Source organism: Leiobunum rupestre, chromosome 6, assembly GCF_980474605.1.
Source record: "Leiobunum rupestre chromosome 6, qqLeiRupe1.1.hap1, whole genome shotgun sequence".
Lineage (NCBI taxonomy): Eukaryota > Metazoa > Arthropoda > Arachnida > Opiliones > Sclerosomatidae > Leiobunum > Leiobunum rupestre.
The window spans coordinates 63,781,330-63,803,372 of NC_143389.1; the positions used below are offsets into that span (position 1 = coordinate 63,781,330).

Below are 22,043 nucleotides of genomic sequence, written 5' to 3' on the forward strand. Positions count from 1 at the left end.
TTTAAGACCATTCTCTGACGATTCAGAGTCTAATCAATTATGCCACTTTATTCTCGTGAACAGCGCGCTTTTATGGTAGAGTTGTATTACGGAGAAGCCGATCATAATGCTTATGGAGTTAGTTATTTGTTTAGTATTCGCTATCCAGACAGGAGACCATGCCACAGCACCGTTCTTGGAGCTGTACGCAGTGCTGGATTTACAATTAGGCACGGCACTTTAGGCACAGTGCCTAGGGTCTACGAAACTGTTAGGGCCTACGAACGAGCTTTTAAGGCCTAGGGATGATAGATTTATTATTATTATTATTATTATTATTGAGTGGGGTGGCAAGCCAAACACTTCGACCTAAGGTCCATTGTGCATCCCCAAACTGGGTGACTTAAATAAGTCCTATTGCCGACATAAAGCTTAAAATCTGCCCGGCCGTGATATTAGAGACGTCATGCGTCTCCAACCGATGCATACCCAAATGCTCAAACCTCTGGGCTGCATAGTAATCGCAGCTACAGAGTACATGTGAGGCAGTTTCCTCCTCAGCTAGACAAGATCTGCAAATCAGGTCATCACTGACCCCAATAAGCGTTAAATGTCTGTTAAGATGGCAGTGGCCTGTAAGTAGGCCAGTAAAATCCTAATACTGGACCTAGAGAGCGAGAGTAGTTCTCTGGCTCTCTCCCTAGATGGGCCAAGAGTGAACTCTTTGGCCTGCCTTTGACCCTCAATTTCAGACCATTGTCTGAGTTGACGATCCGACATAAACTTGGAGATTAAGCCGCGTACAAGTCCTCGGGAGATGGGGAGAGCAGGTTCTGAACCAATGAACCCAGCCCTCACACCTTCCTTGGCCAAGGCGTCGGCCCTTTCGTTCCCAAGATGCCCCTTATGCCCAGGTACCCAACAAAGTTGAACTTTATTGTGCAACCCAAGAGTGCAGAGGAGATCTAAGCAGCTAAAAACCAGTTTAGAAAGAATATTATACTGGCTGAGAGCTCTAACAGCAGCCTGGCTATCTGAATAAATCTGGATAACCTTCCCATGATACCCCTGATGTAAACAGTGAGCAACACAGGAGCAAATGGCAAAATTTTCAGCCTGGAATACACTAGTGTGTATCCCTAGGCTTTCATAATAGCCGAAATTATTAGTAAGGCAATACATCCCCGCACCAGTGCCATAGTGTGTCTTAGACCCATCAGTGAACCAGACGATCTCTCCTCTGGTACCGAGGGTCAAGTGACTCCACTCCGCACGGCTAGGGAAGTTGACCTCAAAAGGTTTACTAAAGTGGAGTTTAGTAACCATCAGATCAGAGCCCATTGTTAAAATCGGCATCTGATTGGACATATCTCGGAAGAGCTTGGTGTGGCTATGCTCCCAATTATTAGCCTTCCACCAGCCATTTTGGTTAAGCCTATAGGCACCTAAAAGGGCAGCTTCCTCAATAAAAAGGTGGAGAGGAAGCATATTCAGGAGTATTTCCAGAGAAGCGCTTGGGGCTGTTCTCATGGCTCCTGTAATGCCGACACAAGCCAGCCTTTGCAGAGTGCGGAGATCAAACTGCACAGTCCTTAAAGTAACTCTTGGCCACCAGACCACAGCTGCATAAGACAGGATAGGTCTGATGATCATGGTGTACAGCCAGTACACCATGATCATCAGCCCCAGGTCTTGCTAACTGCACTTCTAGTTCTCCAAAATAACATTTTGCCCCTCTTGACTATGTAGTCAAGGTGTGGTTTCCATGTTAGTTTGCTATCCAGGATGACCCCGAGGTACTTCACCTCGGTGCTCTCCACTAGGTCCTTTCCAAATAAGGAAATACCCTCAAACATACCTTTTATCCTTCTACGAGTAAAAGGAACCAAGACAGTTTTATTAGGATTAACCATGAGGTTGACCTCCCTGCACCAGCTCTCAACTGATGCTAGGGCCCACCTCATTACGTCCTTCACTGTTGCCGGGAATTTCCCAGTAATGATGATAGCAATATCATCGGCGTAACCGAAACAGCGGAATCCTCCCCTGTTCAACCTCCGAACGAGTTCATCCACCACCAGGCACCACAGAAGGGGAGAAAGAACGCCCCCCTGTGGGCAACCACGACTGGTGGAGACCATAAGGGAGTCACCCAGCAAGGAGGATACCACTTTTCGGTCAGTTAACATAGATTTGATCCAAAGGCACAATGTGTCATTGATACCAAACCTTTTCGAATCCTTAAGTATGACTGCACTGGAGACCTTATCAAAGGCTCCCTCAATATCAAGAAAAACTGCTAACGCAATTTCCTTGTGCTCAATTGCTTTTTCCAGGCAGCTGCTGATACCATGCAGGGCGGTCTCAGTAGACCTGCCCTTCTGGTAAGCATGCTGCGCAGCCGACAGAGGAGAGTTGCAAAGAACCTCCTCCCTAATTTTTAGGAGAAAAGAGGTAAGACTAATTGGCCTAAATGCCTTAGCTTCCAGGTAATCAGATTTACCAGGCTTAGGTATGAAGATCGCTTGAGAAAGCTTCCAGGTGCTAGTTAAATGCCCTAGAGCAATACAAGCCCTGTAGATTATCAGCAACATAGGGCATAGAATATCAATGCCCTCCTGTAAGAGGATAGGAAAAATCCCATCCGGTCCCGGGGACTTACAGGGTTTAAATGACTTTACAGCCCATATAAGTCTGGAATGCGTGGCGACCTTATTCGCCACTGCCCAATCTTCCCTTTTGGTTCGATTGATCCTCAAAGGGCGATTGTCAGTGTTACCATTGCTAGTGAGTTTAGAGTCCGGAAAGTGTACATCTAACATATGTGTCAGAGTGTCCTTACCGGACGTGGAAAAACTACCATCTTTCAACTTAATGGTGTCAAGATGCTTAGTATTATCGTGTGCCAAAATTTTCATTAATTTGGCCGAACTGGGAACATCCGCTATGTTCTCACAGAAGTCTCTCCATGAAGCCTTCTTGGCATCGCGGATAGACTTGTGGTAGGTGGTGAGGGTGCGTTTATAGGCATCCCAATCACCCTCCTTCTTTGCCCTATTAAAGAGCCTACGAGTTTCCTTGCGCAGCCTGCCAATCTCGTTGTTCCACCAAGGCACTAGCCTTGGCCGGTTGGCAGGCTTAGCCGGACAGTTGCGGTGATAGGAGTCGATAATGGACTGCTGAACGCGTTCAACAGCCAAATCAAAATCCAACACCGATGACAGCCGTGGCTTATCACCCTTTAGGAAGAAATTTAAGTCTTCCCTGTAACCGGACCAATCTGTGCCCCTAGGGTTACGAATAGTGGCACAAGCCCATACAGGTTTGACCAGAATATTGAAGCAAATGTGTCTGTGATCCGACAAAGACGGTTCGTTAGACACATGCCAGTTCTTGATTTTATCCGCGACATTTACTGTACACAGTGTGAGATCAATGACCTCACTTCTGTTAGAAGTAACAAAAGTTGGTACATTGTTCTTATTCAAAATGCGAAGTCTGGTACTAACCAGATATTTCATTAAGTCGTTACCACGCTGGTTGCAGTCTGAGCTGCCCCAGATTTCGTGGTGCGCATTAGCATCGCAACCGATGACTAGCCTCCTCCCTGAACCCTCACAGTAGCTGACCAATCTGGTCACCCCTGTGAGGGAGGGGGGAGAGCATCGTCGTATGGTAGGTATGCCGATGCCATAGTAACCTCCCCACCTTCCGTGATGAGCTTTACCGTGGCAATATCCCTGGAGGTGTGCACTGAGAGCGGAAGGGCATGAATGCCTTGCGAACCACCTACAGAGAACTGCAGTGGCTGCCTTGCAGTGGTACAAATTAATTTGCAGCACCTTTACACTCATCTTGGTTTAAGGTGAGCTCGGTTGCAGGCCTTAGATGTCTATTCAGACACAGTGGTGGTTGTGTTTGTGGAAACCCCAACACACCCACCGGTCTGACTTACATCCCTAGCCTGCCCCCCTGTTGCACCCTCCAGTGGTACAACCTCTTTGATCTCGTCGGTGTCCGACAAAGCAAAGGCCTTTAGCTCCTCCACGAGATTATCTTCCATTGGAATGTCCTCTCCGGAGTCCCCGCCAGCCAGAGCCTCATCTTCCATCCTTGAGATCTCCAAGACAGAGGGTTCGACTGAACCACCCTCCTTTACAGGATCCACCGGAGCTGTCGGGTCAGGTTCATGAAGTATCTTAAAGATACCACTGTCCAGACCCGTTAAGGCTCGTTGTCCTGCCTCCTTGATAGCCTTAACCGACTCTCCGTCCACCTGGAAGATCCAGCGGATGGCAGTCGGCTCATCGGCTTTATTTACGACCTTCCAACATTGCGTATTTAGCGCGTTGTTGTAGGTCCTGAGTCTACGAAGGAGGACATTGCCATCCTTGGTGTAGAGGTCCTTGGTGCGGAAGGCTACCTTGAAAGGTTTCGGTAGGTCGACGGCCTTCATTACTGAAAGCCGTGACCCCCCGAAGACCAATTCCTTCTGGTCAAATCCTCCCACCAACCAATCCGCTGTAAACGCATCCTTACAGAGGTAGTGAATGGCGCCCCCAACCAGCTGAAAGTTCCCAAAACGAGGTAGAGGGTCTCCCGAAGGTGACCCATCTATCCGCTTCAGGACCTCACGCTGGATGGTGCCCATTTCCTCTGCGGATATGGTCTTCACAGGATAGCCTTCTTTAACGATGGCCATCTTTGTGGAGCTTAAGGTTTCGCTATAGGTTTGGTCGTGAGACTTCACCTTTTTGGAAACCTGAGACTGGGAATCGGGGGAGTCATTTTCCCTGGAACGTTTTAAAAGTGATGGCGGGGGGTCGTCCTTACCAGGGACCTCCTCCTGCATCAATCTTTCCCTGCGGCGTCGATTCCGCTTTTGAGTTTTACTGAGGGGTTTATCCCCCTTGAACCCTTGCTTCACCGACTGGGTCTTGCCAGAGACAGACTCTTGAAGGCTAGGCCGGGTTCTTGTAGGGGAAAGTCACCCCTCCAGGTTAGAAACAGGGGGGGTAACATCCGAAGATGAACCCGCCCCTTGCTTTGGGTTGGGTCCTTTCGAACCCTCCCCTTGCTTAAGGCCGGGTTCTTTCGAACCCTTGCCCGGTTTTTGGTTTTTTTGTTTGTTATTTTGTGTTTCCATTTTGGTCCCACGAGAAAAGAGGAAAGTAAAAAGTCACCGCCCTGAATCCTCTGTCCGGACGGAAGGCTAAAATACAACGGGGTGTCGCCTGGTGCCCCGAGGGGATCGTTCACGATACCGTATTTACGCTTCCCCGATACCACTCAGCCCTCAGCACGATACCTCACATCTTAGCTTAAGGAAGAAGCAGAGCCTTAGTTGGCCAGCATGAAGGGTTTCCCCTCCACCTGTTACTCCCTTCCACCACGAAGAGGTACAAGGTTGCAGTTTATGGAAGGGAGGGATGATAGATAGATATATCTATATAGATGAACTAGAACTAATTGCCTAGGCCTACGAACACCTAAATCCGCCACTGGCTGTACGAGACTTCAACGACAATGGAGATGTCAATACCAGGTTCCGTGGAGCAGCTAGGTCGTCAAAACCTCTCAAGGAAGACGTCGTTCTGGCTTACTTTACTGTGTATTCTCAAGCAAGCGTTAGAGGCGCAAGTGACGATCTTGGTTTGTCAAGGTACTACGTGTGGAAAACTCTTCGCAATCACCACTTCCATCCGTTTTGAGCGACCCTCCACCAAGCTCTGCATGAAGGAGATACGGAACGTCGATATGATTTCTGTAACTGGCTATTTTTTCTCAATCAACTTCTGGTGACCAACAAGTGTTCCTTGGCTAGATATGGGCCTTTTAACAGACAAAATAACCACATATGGAGTGATGACAATCCCCACTGGGGTTTTCCTCACCATCACCAGCAACAATTTAAACTAAATTTTTGGGCAGGTTTGCTCGGGGATCGAGTTATCAGCCCAACCTTTCTTCCAATTCGTCTAAATGGACAAAATTACTTGGAGCTTTTTCAGAACGAAGTAGCAAGCGCTTTAGAGGGCGTTCCGCTGGTTACTTACAGGTGACTAAGGTACCAACATGACGGTGTGCCACCTCATCAAAGTTTTGTGGAGCATCTGAACAACGATTTCCCTCAGAGTTGGATTGGTCAAACGGTCCCGTTCAATGGCCTCCGAGGTCTCCAGACCTAACGCCGATGGACTTTTTCTTGTGGGGTTTCGCCTGTGGGGTTTCGCATCGAAGTTTTACGACAACGAATCATTGAAGCCTTCGGACTTCGCACTCCTGATATGATTGCACACTCGTTTAGGAGAAATAATAGAACCTCACTTGTAAATTTTGTGCATTTGAGTAAATACAAATATCCTTTTGTTTAAAAAAATGAACTATTTAAGCCATTTTTTACATTTTACAAAAATCTGAAAACTATTGGCTTCTCTGACGAGCTTTTTTTTCCATCCACTCATATCTCCGTGAAAAATTGGTCTTTTTCAAACAAACCAACTTTATTGTACATCTCCGATAATTCCCTACAACTTTCTCCTTGAAGGTTTTCTTCTAGCATTTTCCCGCCCAAAAAATTAATTTTTTAAAAACTTGAAAATATGTATAGTGACTGATTGGTTAGCCGAGAAAAGCGTGTATCACCCCAAAACACACACTTAAAATCTAAGGGGTAAACTGCTCTGGCTAGGAGAAATCGCTAAATAGCCGCCAATTATTTCATTTCGAACAAACGTCGATTTCAGGCCACCTTATGTAGACTATTTATCTCTTAAATAAAGACAGCAGTCGGTTTATTTGTAGTATTACATTGGAAAAATGGTATGAAAAACTGATAACAAAAAATATATTACGAATGAAATAATGGTAGTTAATATTTCATTTTAAAACGCTTCCTGACTTGACAAGAGGAGCCGGGTTCGATACCAACTTGTGGCACTGGGTGAAAACTCGGATCTACTCCTTCTTCGTTGAGTTTGCAAGTTCTTTCCCCACCGGTTAAGGAGTTTTCCCGAGTTCTTCTGTTTATCTTTTCCATAGAACTTGTAGAGGTTAACGGTAATAGTTAGTGTTGGCTCGCGTGGCATGAAGGGCTTGTCATCACCTCCTACGCATTGTAACCCGGCCACCTTTTTAAAAGGCATTATAAGTCGCTAGATGACTTGGGCCTAAGGTGGTGCCTTGGGTATTAGCCTTACAATTGATTATTATTAAAACTGGATGACGCTTTAAATCTAAGTTTTACAAGGCACGGATGTAAAAGGGTATTAAAAATATTTGTTTTCTAATTACGACGTCCGTATTGAACTTAAAACTAAAACTTTTATTACAAAACTAAACTCCAATCAGTTACCCTTTACAGTTTACATTGAGCCAACGCGAGATGTTCATAAACCTCAATATTTTCGTATTCACCAAACACAAATCGTCAAGCCAATGTTACCATAAAATGTTCTTAGGGACGTAACTATGTTTTTGGTAAAACTACGTTTAATTCATGTACCATTAAGCTACGTCTAAACCAGTACAGATTGTTATTAAAAGATATTTACCTAGTTACATTGACTAAGAACTTCCGTAACCTATATTTACTAAAAACATTTTCGCTTTAATTGTAATTGCAGAGGGTCGAGAGTTTACTTGATGAGTTGCAACTCCCAACGAATCTTGGAAGAATTTTTGGAACACTAAAAATTGAAATCAAGTGGCATCGCTAGGATTTTAATCTTGGTGGGGGACCTAATTTGGGGTACCATTTTATGATGGTGGTGTAATTCTCGGAGACCAATCAAAATTTGTGTTATAGTTTTTGTTGCTTTACTTTCGAACTACCGTAAAGTACGTAATTGTTTTCATTTTTGATCGAAAATAACTAGGAATTTAAAGAAAGGACTATATTATGAAGTACTGTGATTAATGAGGTAGAAACTAAATCAAAAAATCTTCTGTTAATACGCGTTATGACTTGTTTTTAACATAATTAGAGCCAATCACACCACTTTTCTGCTAAACCGGTTGGGGAAAATGTGAAATTTGGTTAATCACCATAAATATGGAACCTTATATTCAATATAAAAATAATTATATCTATAAGCTGAACTATAATTGCAAATGGTAGGCGAAGTTATTGTAGGAATGTATATCTTACAGCTTGGAAATGTATTTAAACTTATTCAAATAATCCATTTTATCTTCGATTTATATTGAAATCTCTAGCATCATAGTTTTGAAATCTTCTTCTCCGAAATATAAAAGTTAATATTTTTTATAATTTACTTTTTTTAAGGTACTTGTGGAAATTTTTGAGGGTAAAGGTGCTGGATTTGGAGGCGGGCTACTCTTGCCCTTCCACAACAACTTTCTTAAAGACGCCACTGTAAGATCGTTTTAGGGGTGGGGTGATAATTTATGCTATTTCTCAAGTGTACAATCTCAAATATTGTCAGTACAAATAACGAGACAAATAAAATTTATCATCAGAACATTTTATTTTGAGTTTCATACAGAGATTCGGCAAATTTTATTTCCCAAAGAGGACTGCAGAGCTCTACTTTGCCTGTATCGAACGCTCAAAGGTCGTCCATTAGTCACTGGTAACTTTGTCTCCTTACGTTTCAACACCGAGATAAATCATATTTTTTAGTACGTAGTACTAGCCGCTTCGTGGAATATGTAAAGTCCATGCAGACATATTCAAAGTACATGTGTACTCGGTCAAAGTTATTCTATATCAGAGGTGCCCAAATTTCCAAATTTTCAAGGTCGACATCGCCATTTCAAGGTCAAAATCGCCCTGTTTATAGCAGTTACTTTTATTATAATATCAGTACATTTTCAAGATTAATATTTTGAAGGTCATGATCGCCATTTTCAAGGTTGACATCCCCATTTGCAAGATCTAATTTGCCATTTACTGAAGATCGTCCATTTGGACACCCAGGTTGTATATAAAGAGCAGAGCCAAAACTAGTACAGAATTTAATTAAGAGTACCTTTAGGTTATACAAGTGATTACCAAAATTTTAAATTAACTACCTATACATTTGATTGATATCTTCCAGTGAAGCTTTCAATTTCATACTTAAAATATATCATATTTATTTGGTTGATTTATTATTTCATTCAACTGAAATATGGGAACTGAATTTTGAATCGAGGTTAATTTGGAGAGCAATTAGCACGAATTTCGTTCTTTGTCTCTTTTGGAGTCTTTACTCTCAGGTGCTGCCGGTGTTGCCCACGGCTGCAACTTGGCCGATCCGAATAAAACGAATATAATGATTCCGGCGGCGCAGATGGCTCCAGAGCTGTAGAAGACGTAACTCCACTGTGTTAAACTTGACGCTTTATCTTCCAGAATAAATCCGACAACTAACGGCGCTACCACTCCAGTTGACGCCGCGTACGTGTTTATAATGCCAAATATGGTTCCTAATTATAACAAAGGATCAATATTAGCAAATCGATTCGCAAATCTGAGAGAAGTTAATGATTGGAGTGTATTTTTAAATAGGACTCTCTCTGTAAAATATCGTATAAATATTTGCAAACCCACTTTAAAAACGTGTTAATTCGCAGATTTTAGTGGGTCAAATTTCCCATGAAATTTACTCATTTCTAAAGACTTTTTCCCAATGTAATAGCTATAGAAAGTCAGTATTTGAGGTATATCTCCTTGCACTATTTGGATAAATCAGAAGGGGCCTGCGAAAGTTTAATTCTTGTAACATTAGCTGTCGAGTAGTGAGATGGATACTTCTTTTCAAGATAAACTTCTTAACGTATAATAGAAACCCCTATAGTTTAACTTTGTATGCGATTTCGCCGGTAAATTATGGCCACTGCCGTATTTCTTTCAATTTCAATTATTGAAATATATTATGCCTATTGCAAAACTTGTTCTATAAGTGAAAAGGGGGCTTATTTATGAATTTGTCGTATGTCGATTTAAAATCCTCGATGTTGACGAAATAAAATATAGGTATAAATTAGCGTAGTGGTAACGTTGTGGGGTCACGTGAATCATTGAGGTTCAACACCTAAGGTTGTTTTGAGTACGTTTTCTTTACTCCTACGTTCGTACATTTATTTATAGTTTTTCACGACTTCGCTGATGTTTACATCGCCATAAAGAAATATGTATTTTCGGATATAGTTTAATATTCAACATTTAACTGAAAATGCGCATATTTTCTGATACCACATTTCAATGACTCTAGTGCCTTTTTAGAGTTATATTTCACGGACATACTATCGCTTTAAACCAGTGTTCACGCGAGTTTCACTCAATCAAACCGACTTACTTAAAGTTTAGTGTGACCGTGGCTATCGAGCCAAAACCTCACTTATAAGCCTTTATAAAGTGTGAGAGCTGCATGAAAAAAGTTTTTAAACCATTTACCTCGGTAACTTTGTGAATGGACGGTGGTCAGATTGATATCTTTTTTTCGGTTACGGAATGGGTATTTAGGGGCTTGGAGATGCATTTTCCCTAAGTTTAATCGGGAATGGTAGGGAATGGATGGGCATGAGAAAATTGATGTCAAATGAAATGGCAATGCTTGGAAGACGAATATTTGAAGTGACATGGTATGAGAATGGAAGTTGTTTCAGTGGGTAATGGGTAACGTTTTTTTCTTCAAATGCAGCTCTCTACTAAGGTGTATTGATTGGACTAGTGTTGGGAATTTCAAATGATCGTTTTACCAGAAAATACTGGAGCCATGTCGGAGGGTGCTGGATAGTCCCCGCCACAATTGAATCCAGACATGAACAGAGCCAGTCCGAGCATTACAATTACGGACGTTGGATCGCAACCGAAAAGTGGAATAAGAACCATGAATAATCCCATTCCGATCAAGGCTGAAAACCAATCATACGTTGAGAATATAAATAAAATTAGCATTCATTTAATAAATGTATTGACGCAAAATTAACATACATTACTATTATTCAACAATATACGCTACACTCAACAAGCGAATTTTTAAAATAACCCGACACTAGGTTTATCAGAAAAACTTGCTTGTTGATACTCTTCCGATACATAATCAGATACGAATTAAAAGGTTGTTACGCGTACCCATAATGTGGTGCTATTGATGCTAAAAAAAGCGCCCCTTGAAAAGGTAACACAAGTATTTGAAGAGAGAGATTTATCACCCAAAAAAAATTAAATAGAGGGGTGAGCCACCCCTGTTTAATTCTAACAAATTATTAACCAAACGATACATTTCTATACTTTCAAATTCTTTGTTAAATATGTATTATATATTTTATCAGAAGCTTCAAAAATATATCATACTATGGAAAGATCACGAAAATGGCCTATCGGTTTAGGCTAATAAAATTAATCATTTACCTTCACGGGCTCAACGAGCATTACGTTTTGTGCTAATTTCCAACATCACATCAATCAAGGCTCAAAATTTACCTAGTATATTACTTCAATTAATCGGCTAGGCTAATACCCAAGGCACCACCCTAGGCCCAAGTCATCTAGCGACTTTTGATGCTATTTTAAAGATGTAGAATGTAAAATTTACACTGCGTAGGGCTTACCTTTTAATAACTTATATTTTATCAATTAAATAGTATTATAAAATCAACACATGACGGCCTTCCCAAATATGTTTTGGAAAATCAACGGGAGCGTGCGTAGGGACATATGTTTTTAGCGAATAATATTAGAAAGACAAGTAAATGAATACTTCTCTCGAAAGATATATATTATAAACTTCTGATAATATATAAAAATATCCCTAAATGATATTCATATAGGCTTCACACTAGGTACAAAGAGTCAGAAACTTACAAAATGCTTGAAATATTTTTCGAGTGGGATCCGAAGTTAAAATATTCTTTTTCTGAACCAGATCGGACAAATAACCAGCCAACACGCCGCACATACTTTTCATCGCGTAAAGTAAGGCATTTATCATCCCATTCTGCAAGAAAAACAAAGTGTATCACGACCTTAAACCTAATTTATATTTAATATTGCCATTGACAGGAATAGCTAAGATCAACGCTGCGTATAGCAAATACGGTTTAATTGCGTGTGTATCGATGAGTACGTACCGCTTCTACGGAAAAATGCAAGACATCGTCAAGATAAGCTGGAATCTTGGTTAAAACGACGTGATAGGCGTAGTACGAAGACATTTTGGAAATTGATAATGCAAACACTGGCACTGATGTTAATATCGCCTTCCATGGCACTGGCGGATTCTAAATTGTAAAAGGTCATCGAGTCAGATTTATTATAGATTGGTATAGTAAATCATGTAGACATTTGTCCTCAATATCCAGAAAATCTACCACTAAACAAATATATCTTAATCTCTGATTATTTCATTCTATAGTGGGCAGTTGTTTGAAAATATAACACTTTTTTTGCCTTTCTTCCTTCCACTCCCAACCAAATTCCTGACTACACCACTGGTTACTTACAAGGAGAGTACCCGAGGTGTTTATGGCCGATTTTTTCAAACATTTTCGGTTGCCATGGCAAATCGAATGGGTAGTGCAACGTCTCCTTTTGGGAAATTTCACATCTTATATAGACTTTGCCCGACTTTGAATAAAATCGCCAATAAACACCTCGGGTACTCTCCTTGTTAGTTCAAATATCAACTTCCGCTTCGGTTTAATGTTTTATTGTAATAAATATAGCCTTCAATAATAGAACTCACTTCTTCAGTAGATCGCGAGCCTCGTCCCTTCTGAATGCGAGTAAGCTCTTTCTCCGAGACCCACGGATGAATGTCCGGCTTGTCCGAAACGAAAACGAACAGAGCGACGCAAAACAAACAGCCAACTCCGCCTGAATCATTTCAAATCCAAATATACGAAAATAAGTTGAGGTTCAAAGCAACGCGTCAATGTTTAATAAAGAAAAGCGACAGTACCAAATAAGTAGAATACCGACGGCCAACCTCCGGCAAAGCCGTGGTCACACAGGTACCCCGCTATTGGCATGGCAAATATATTGCCCACGTGATTTCCAGTCATGATGATGGCCAAATGAGTAGAAACTTCTTGCTGGGTGTACCAGAATGGAACGAAGCAATATATAGCGGGAACGGCCAAACCCTGTACATTCCACATTTAGTTAGTAATTATTTGAATTATTTATGTCACGAAGGTGAATCCGAGTTTACCTGAAATATCCCAATCAGTACTCTCAACCCCACCAGCAACGCGATGTGAGCGTTGGCAGCCACGGGTGTCAGCAATGTTAAGATGGAAGACAGAAGTATTCCGCCGCCGTAAACGAGTCTCGGCCCAAATCGTTCAGAAAGTCGTCCACCGAGGAGCTGAGTTGAAAGATAACCGTAATAGAATGCTCCTAAAATGGTTCCTTGTTCCGCCGGGCTCCAATCAAATGAACCTTGTTCCCCGAGCTATTACCGGCCAAACAAATCAGTCTTAAACCACCAGTATTTTTAGGAATTTTCGTAAAAATAAAGTATTCATTGGTTACGCTTCACGATGATAACGCAAACTAAATTTTAACCATTATCTAAAGTAATCGAAAGCGGATATTGAGGTCACTCACCAGAATCTCATTTGATTCAATGTCTCCATCGATCCCAATTGAAGTGTCATCCTCACTGGGGCAGATATCTGCACTATTATTTAACGAGTGTAGAAACGCTTTCGAAGCATTGGTCTCTTTTATCATGGCCACTATGGCGATGTTCAAGTTCACTCTCAGAGCGTACACGAAAGCGCTTCCAACGAAGAGCAAAAACGTCAGAACGAATCGAGCTTGAATCCGATCTAGATATTAACAAGTTGGGTGGGAAAAGTTTTACTTTTGAGATCATAATACCATATTAGTATAAGCAGAATAACTATAAAATAATTAGCTATTCGATCAATGCCAAATTTCATTTAAAAATATATGTCTGGTCTTCATGAACGACGATAATAACTAGAGATTATAATTCTTTCGGTTTTATAGTAATTTGTTTTGTGTTAAAATTAAACATTTGGGCCTATGATATTTAAGTCATATTTATGACAAATGAAAGGCAAGTGTTTAATACAAAAGATATTGAAGTTTAATTGGTTGTTAAATGCTAAATTAAAGTCTTTTTAGGCTTTTGACAATAAGTTTTATTTGATTGAAGTTATTTTTAAAACAATATCTTTGTATAAAATAATTTTAAAAGTTTAGTGTTAGGATGTCAATTTTGAACATTAACTATTGTAGAATGTCAAATCTTAAATATTAGTAAAATGGCACATTACTACAAAACAATTTAGTCAAAATAATGCACTAAAGAGATTCAATCAGCACGCGGGTGGGAAATGAGGTATTCACGTAAATACACGTTTATTTTATTCTTATTTTGTTTTGTAACATTTATTACAACCTATTAACGGTATTTGAAGACAAAAAATCAAATTAATAACTAAAAGTCGAAAACGTAGACCTTATCTCCTAGTTTACCCTACAAGATTTATTGGACGGGAATAATACATCTACTTTAGAAATAATTCAAGAGAGCTATTAATAGATGTACTATAATAAATTTTATCTTCCATTAGAACCAGCTCGCGGAATTTATCACGAGTGTTTTACAACCATAGTTACACCGTCTACAAATTTACATAATCTGTAAATTTCCATGTTTTGAAGAATGCTTTTAAAAATTTCCGCGATAGTGAAATAAAAAGATAAAACGGAAATTTTATGGCACTTTCCCTCCGGCCTCTTTCAGAGTAAAACCGCGACCTTACTACGACTGAGCAATGTCAAATACTTTTTCCAAGTTCAAAACAACAATTAAATTTACAACACCCCTATTAAAATGTTTTCCCACTTGATAATGGCCATTTATACCGTAATTGATGGATTGTAAAATCACATGATTATATTCCTTTAGGTGGGTATTAACCTGTTATGACTGGGTATCCATCACGTATATCAAAAAAAAAGATAAAGGATGTTATTTCTCAAATAAGGTCTATGACACTAACCTATAATGAGCTTCTATTCCACTGTTTCAATTTAAATTAATTAATAAAATGTTTTTCAAGATAAAAACAAAAACACTATCACATTGAGACTTAATTTGTTTTACTTATTTGAAATATGTCGTCAGAAATATATGATTGAATTAGACAGATTAATCCCGCGGCAGCAAACGAGTAGGGGTAGCGTGAAGGATTGCGTTCTTCATAAGCAAGAGACGCGTTAAGCCTTAACCCGCTCATTTTCTGAAAAATGCTTGAACCCTTTTTAAAAACGTTCGCGTAACCAATTTTGAAAATAAATACATTTTAGTGCAATTTTCTAATTATCTAAATAATTTTCAAAAATGAGTGATTTAACGTAGCCAGTAGCATAGAGAGAATTTTCAATCGGGTAATGCACACAATTGAAAAAAATAGTTGTACAAACAACCACACGTTACAGGGGGCACTTGCCCTGGTTACGCCACTGAATGTAGGTTCACCATTATATACACTGATTATGAAATTTATAATCAATTTCACTTAATTTTAATGATTGGGATATTACTAACATGAAACATTAACAACTAATAAACCTTAGATCTCTACATTAAAACACATAACAATTTGATTTTCACAATCTCCCCCTAAACGACACATTTCCAAGAAATTTCAAAACGGCTGGATTTGTTGAAATTTGTTTGATAAATAACTACCAATATAGAGATGGTTCACTCAAGCTCTGAAGGAAAAAAACAATGGAAAAAACCGTGTTAAATTAGATAGAAAAATCAAGCGTTTTCGGTCCTTTAGAGTCGCTCTTATACGTTTTTCAGACCAAAAATTAGAGAGTTTCAGCAAAACCATTTCTAGGCGTTTAAACGAACGTCTGCAGGGTTTAGGAGATTGGTAGATGTTCGAATAAACGCCTAGAAATGGGTTTGCTGAAACTCTCTATTAACCTAAAACGGACGATTTTAATATGTAAATTAATTTGACTTATGAGCTTGCAAAATCCACGTTAACTATAGTAATTGTTGTACAAATGTTTCAAGAATGCGACCTAACTGACTGACAATTATTCTAGATATTGATTGGTCGGTATGCAACTAAACTCAAAAAACCTACCATAAAAAGTAAAAAAAATGACTAGGAGCGGGATTTAAAGTACATCAACATTTCCATAAACAGCGTTTCTGAATACAGCGTTTCTCAAATTATCGATTTTGAAACAGCGGTTTTGGTCAAGACAGCGGTTTCTTAAAATTTATATGAATTGACTATGGAAAATGTATAACATACATATGAACTTCAGGGGTTAGGTTAGGTTAGGTTAGGTTAGGTAAGTTTGCAATACTAACTATCGGCAGAAACCATTAGGTAATTAAATTTGCCGAAATTCCAGAAAAATATGTATTACAATAGGCCTATATTATTAGTGCTATAGAAAGCAGCGCCGTTTTGGGAAACGCTGTTTCGACAAAATACGGTTTTGAGAACCGCCGCTTTGACAAAGCTCCGTTTGAACAATTTGTTGTTTTGGGAAACGCTGTATAAAGAAACGCTGTTATGACAAAGCACCGTTTGAACAATTTGTTGTTTTGGGAAACGCTGTATAAAGAAACGCTGTTATGACAAAGCGCCGTTTGAACAATTTGTTGTTTTGGGAAACGCTGTATAAAGAAACGCTGTTATGACAAAGCGCCGTTTGAACAATTTGTTGTTTTGGGAAACGCTGTATAAAGAAACGCTGTTATGACAAAGCGCTATTTTGACAAAACGCTGATTTGAAAAACGCTGTTTTGGAAAATGCTGATTAAACAAATGCTGTTTAGGAAAGCGCTGTAGTCCCTAAAAATCGCGACAATAGAAGAAAACTCCTACTATACTTTCTATTTTAAAGTAATAACAACGACTTTATAACTAAATTCGATTTGTTCTCTCAAATAATAATTAATGGGTACTTTATTAGTGATATCACTTAAAGGGCTTTCTCCAAAAAATTTCAAAAAAAATCAAACGTTGCTTTTTTTTAATTTTCTATGGAAGGAATTGATTGTAGATTTCCATAGATCGATTTGAAATGCAACAACTCTCATATCCAATATTATAATTTAACAAACAGAACCATTTCTCAAAACTCGCACGCTTTAAAGGAAATATAATGTAAGACAGTCTTTTTATTTACAAAAAACCGTGTCCAATAGGAAAAGTAGACTTTTCCAATGTGATATTCTTTACTTTTGATATAAATATCAATAGTATCGGAAACCTAATCAAAACTTTAGTCTTTAAGACTAGAGCTGGGTTTCCAAAGGTACTTGAAAATTAAAACCAAAACGGACTTGAGTGGTTCACCGATCCTCGTCTTTGGAAATTTTCCATTGCACCACAAACAAATCATCGGCAGAAGACCGCATTTGTCGTATTTAAAGCCCCTTTGGAAACCTATTTTTACGACAGGTGCATATAAAAGACCTGTTTTTTTAAACGTTTGTCGCCGGTTGACAATCTTCCTTGTAATTCTAAGCAAATCCTAACCACTTATTGATATCTCCGCGCGTGCGACCTCTAATTATTAAGCGAAAGTGCGCTATACGACTCTAATTACTTAGTGCATATATAACATTTGTTTATTTTTTCGATAAGACAATCGCCTAATGGTTTGACGTTGGAAATCGTTGTTAAGATTACGCGCTTTTTAAACGCTTAAAGTATTTATCGTTTTCACGGATAAAAATCAAAGAAAAAATGAACTCAGAAATATATAATATATCTTGGAAGAAGTATTTATCTTCATAACGATATTTTCTCGAAATTTGTACCTCCCTTCTTTTTTTAAATTTAGTTGGGTAGAAAAATCATCACTTTATGAACTGAGGGGGCGAAATTCATCATAAACCGCTTTTGTATTAATATACCAATGGGAAAATTTAGTTAATCATTAAGTAATCATTAGCATTCAGTGTAATTTTTAGAAACGCGAATAACACACGCGGTAAATTTTGGCCGACAATTCGTTGTATGCTTCCGCAGTTTCACATTTTTGCCTTTAATCGATATATATTATATACTTCTGGTTTAAAATATATAATGCAAATACCATTACAAAACCAAGGTGGTCATGAAAGCTATTGGACCAAATTACTTCATTTGCTTTAAAAATAAAAACAGAGATTCACAAAGTAATAGCTTGATGCGTTTAGCAGGCGGGCCCTTTTGTTTGCAAATAAGATTAAAACGAACTAATAATCTTTAATAATTTAGTATTTATCAAAAAAATCTGTGGCTGTGTTCACAGATTCGGCGCATTTACTTTTGTCTTTATTGTTTGGTTTAATTTTGCGGTCCAACATATTCAGTGACTGTAATTAGTGACAGTTGCGCTTTCCTTGGTTTTCCAATGGTCGAACAGAATCGTTATGTATTTTCGTTTTGGATTGATTTACCTTTCCATGTAGACGATGAATCCAATAAATTGGATTGCGAATTTTCTTTGTTTAAACCACGAGTCGCTCCGTTTTGAAACGCTTTCATTTTGATCAGCTTCTAACAGCAAAAGAAAGCTTACCGCTTCGGGGAAGGTCCTTTTATAATTTCGCGGTGGCAGTAAAACTCATAAAGTCCGTCGATAAGAATCATAATATACAATTCAACTTATATTTCCGTTTATCGGTTTATCACTGCGTGACCTAATATATTGCAACGTCTCGGGGTAGTATAAAATGTACCGTCGTGGAACAATTAATATTTAACAATCGCGTTCCCTTTTTATATAATATTTTGTATTATAATCACGAAGACTATTACGAGTTCAAATTGACATACCAGCGAATACGTGCTTTATCCGCGAGCAGCTGACGAGAAACCAAGATTATTCCGTGGAACCTAGCCAAAACAATTGGCATCACCAGAAGAGCATTTTGACGGAGCAGTCACTCGTTAACATTTTGTAAACTTGAGTATTAAATTTTCTACAAAACACTCTGCGCTTTCACCCTTTTTTTCATTGATAACTACCGAGTTCTCTTACTATTTCGGTCATTTCCAGTGATTTCCTACGTTAATTACTTAAATGACTTACCCTTCAGTAAATTTACTTTTGGATCACTTTTGAAGAACATTAAATGGAGAATAAATTAAGACTTTCGATGGCTGATCATCGAAAAATAATGCTTTTGTTTGTCACTAGAAAGGGTGAACTTTTGGGTGGAAAAGTCTCGAATTCTACCACCTTAGGACCCTTTTCTATGGGAGTTACGCTTAGCTTAGTGGAACACTCTGCTAAACAATTCAGCCATAACGTCCCATACCAGAGCGCAGTTTTTTCTGAGTGGGAACTAAATTAATAACAGCAATTGTAAAAACTAGTTATACTGCTTTAAAAGGGTTATTATAAGAAGGGGTCGCTTTCGTTGACCTCACCACTCAAAAAGCGTTAAATATTTTATTAGTCGCTTTCATACCAGCTATATACTGCGACGGAATGGCGAAAATTTCCGATATTCAACCCAAACAGAGAATATATACATATCACAAATCGTCATCTACCGTAAAATCTACCACACATTGCAATACACCCATCAAAATGAAAAAGCAGTATAAATTACAATTACTTTATATAATTTAAATTAGTCATAGTTTCATTTAAATGTTTAGCTTAAAAATGAACAGTCACGTTATTTACTTCACAGCGCGAGAGTTTAGCCGAGAACTTTGACTAAAACTGAGATTATAACGACACTATCAAATTGAAAGGGGTTAGTCAATTGATTGGAATCACGGTAGCAAGTTTATGAATTAGTACAGGAGAATAAGATAGATTATATTGAAAGAAGTGCCTCTTTTTAACCCAGGAATATCTAACATTTTCTAAGCGCGAAAGTAGACTTACAAAATGGTAGCCAATATTAATCTTCGCAATTGCGACGTCTGGGATGAAATCAGGGCCAAATTAAGACCTTTAGAGACCCTAAGCACTTACATGTACGTATAACGAAGTATACCTTCTGCTCAAGTATTTCTATATAAAAGATGATATCACGTTTACATCACGTGAAACTTCTTTATATGCGTCGATACTTTTATTGAAAATTAAGCGAGAGTAATGCTCATTTTCACATGTTTAACCAAATGTAGACCAACATTTTAAAATTATTGGAGCCAATGCGCGTCGAAAGTTACTGTGAAAACGTCACCCCATCGACCATAAAATTCCCAGGATTTTAATTTGCGGGATTATATAATGAAATAGCTTTACGAACGATAATAGAGAGACTAAACAGCCTAGCTTATGAACGCGAACGTTGATACTGCCGCAATGTTCAGCGAGCGTTTCGTCACGTTAACTTGGTAGTGCCGTTAATCAAGGTAATCAGAAGTTGCCGCTTAAACTTCTAAAAGGCTTTGCTTAGCCTCCGTCATCTTCATATCTTCGAGTGCGGCAATTGTAAAATTGGCGCATAGATCCCCACCTTCAAATTACTAAAAGTCATTGGTTAAAGTTTTTACAATGACTGATAATATTTTATGGCCAAGAGGTAAATTCTTTGTCATTTGACAAGCCACAGGTTTTGAATGAAAGCAGAAGTAAATGAAAAATTATATTTAAAAGATGAAGCGGCATTTTCCATATCACGATACACCAGAAAGAAACAAAATATTTGCATAACCCACTCATGCAAGTAATGAGACGCGTTGCAATCAGGGAAAAAGCGACACCAATGTTTTGGGGCGCTGATGCGATAAGTCAAATGGCTTATTTTTATTACTGTGGTTTATTTGCTTCACATATTAAGGAAAATATGTGAAAATCATGCCAAAGCCAAACCAGAAAGCTATAACGCTTCAAAATATTTAGAGATTTTCGAATAAAATGTAATCTAATATGGGCTACAGTCAGTAACAGTCGACGTCGGATAAAATCCGGTTTCTAAGAAAAGAATACGATGAGCTCTGTAACGTATGAAGTTACTGTACGATTTGTTTCGAAGTTTGGTATATAAAACTAGTGAAAAATAATAATAATAATTACATAAAGTAGTATTGTAAGTTGGGAAAGATTCCGCGGAAAATGACAGGGGCCTTTTTTCCGGAAAATTTCCGTATTTTTCCGAAAAAATAAAAACAAGTTTTCATTCCATGATTAGACTAATATATTGTTTGCAAATTTAAATAAAGCGGCATTTTCAACTAATTTTTTCGAATATAAGAGTAAAACTAAACCTTTAGACTAGTTTAAACTGATTAACAATGTAACACTTTTAATGTTTTGTAGTATGTTTACTGATCTTAGACATTTTATATCGATAAAAAGTTAAAAACATTAAAAACCCTTTAAAAGTAATTTATGTTTCAATTTTTCATTTTTCCGATTTGCGGAAAATTTCCGCAATTGCTTATAGGGGATATTGGATATCCCCTTGGGCCTTGGCTGATGCGACCAATCCCTCATCCAGATAGTCCAGCTCAATAGAGGTAGGTTTGATCGCTGCTTCAGAAAGAGTAGAAGTTGCATCGAAAGACGTAACGGATTACTCAACTCTCTGTGGCGAGCATTGAGTGATTATGAAGGCAATTTTTTGTATACCCCTAAAACGTTCTGCTCATTTGTACACGCTGGTGCCATCTTGTATAACTTCTATCTCGACGAGGGTGTGGAAATGCCCAATTTAAATATTGGTTTATCAATGTTCTATTCCTCGATTTATGTCAATTGCTCTTCGAAAAGTTTTGAAATAAACATTTTTCATAAAAAACCAAAGGATGTGGTTCATTTTTTACAAGTAAAAATGGGTAAAAAATTAGACTTTTAATCAAAAAGACCGCTAATTCCACTGTTTAAAAAGACATTCAAAAATGGAGGCCTATTATCAACAATGTATACGAATAAAAAATAGCAAAACCTAGGGTTGATGAAAAGTAACTGAAACATTTAATGAAACAATAAGTTTGTAGTAAGTACAGTAGGATAAAGCTTAAGTGCGATATGTGAACTATAATGAAAATGATGAAGTTGATTATGATAAAAATCTGAAAATGATAAAGGTAATTGTTTTATACCCTATAAAGGTATTAACCTGTGAATAAACCTACTA

At 38.5% G+C, this 22,043-nt stretch overlaps 1 protein-coding gene across 1 annotated transcript; it reads right to left on the reverse strand.

The window, feature by feature from the left end:
* Positions 1-8,460: 8,460 nt before the first annotated feature.
* On the reverse strand, positions 8,461-18,489 carry LOC149942938 (putative transporter slc-17.2). The gene is made up of 9 exons (XM_090177581.1): positions 18,396-18,489; positions 13,541-13,764; positions 13,143-13,385; positions 12,891-13,074; positions 12,675-12,805; positions 12,061-12,210; positions 11,795-11,927; positions 10,687-10,842; positions 8,461-9,411 (listed from the first exon to the last, which is right to left on the reverse strand). Exons 1-9 carry the CDS (start codon positions 18,481-18,483, stop codon positions 9,155-9,157), a joined length of 1,566 nt encoding a protein of 521 aa, XP_090033707.1. The 5' UTR covers positions 18,484-18,489; the 3' UTR covers positions 8,461-9,154.
* Between the last annotated feature and the right edge of the window lie 3,554 nt (positions 18,490-22,043).

Bases quoted from the DNA above. Each gene is read 5' to 3' on its own strand.
- LOC149942938 (XM_090177581.1), bottom strand. From the start codon at position 18,483: ATGAAAGCGTTTCAAAACGGAGCGACTCGTGGTTTAAACAAAGAAAAT. The intron at 13,765-18,395 runs GTAAATCAATCC...GTTAATATCTAG, and splicing joins TTCATCGTCTACATGGAAAG to ATCGGATTCAAGCTCGATTC. The intron at 10,843-11,794 runs GTAAGTTTCTGA...ATTGGTTTTCAG, and splicing joins AAAAATATTTCAAGCATTTT to CCTTGATCGGAATGGGATTA.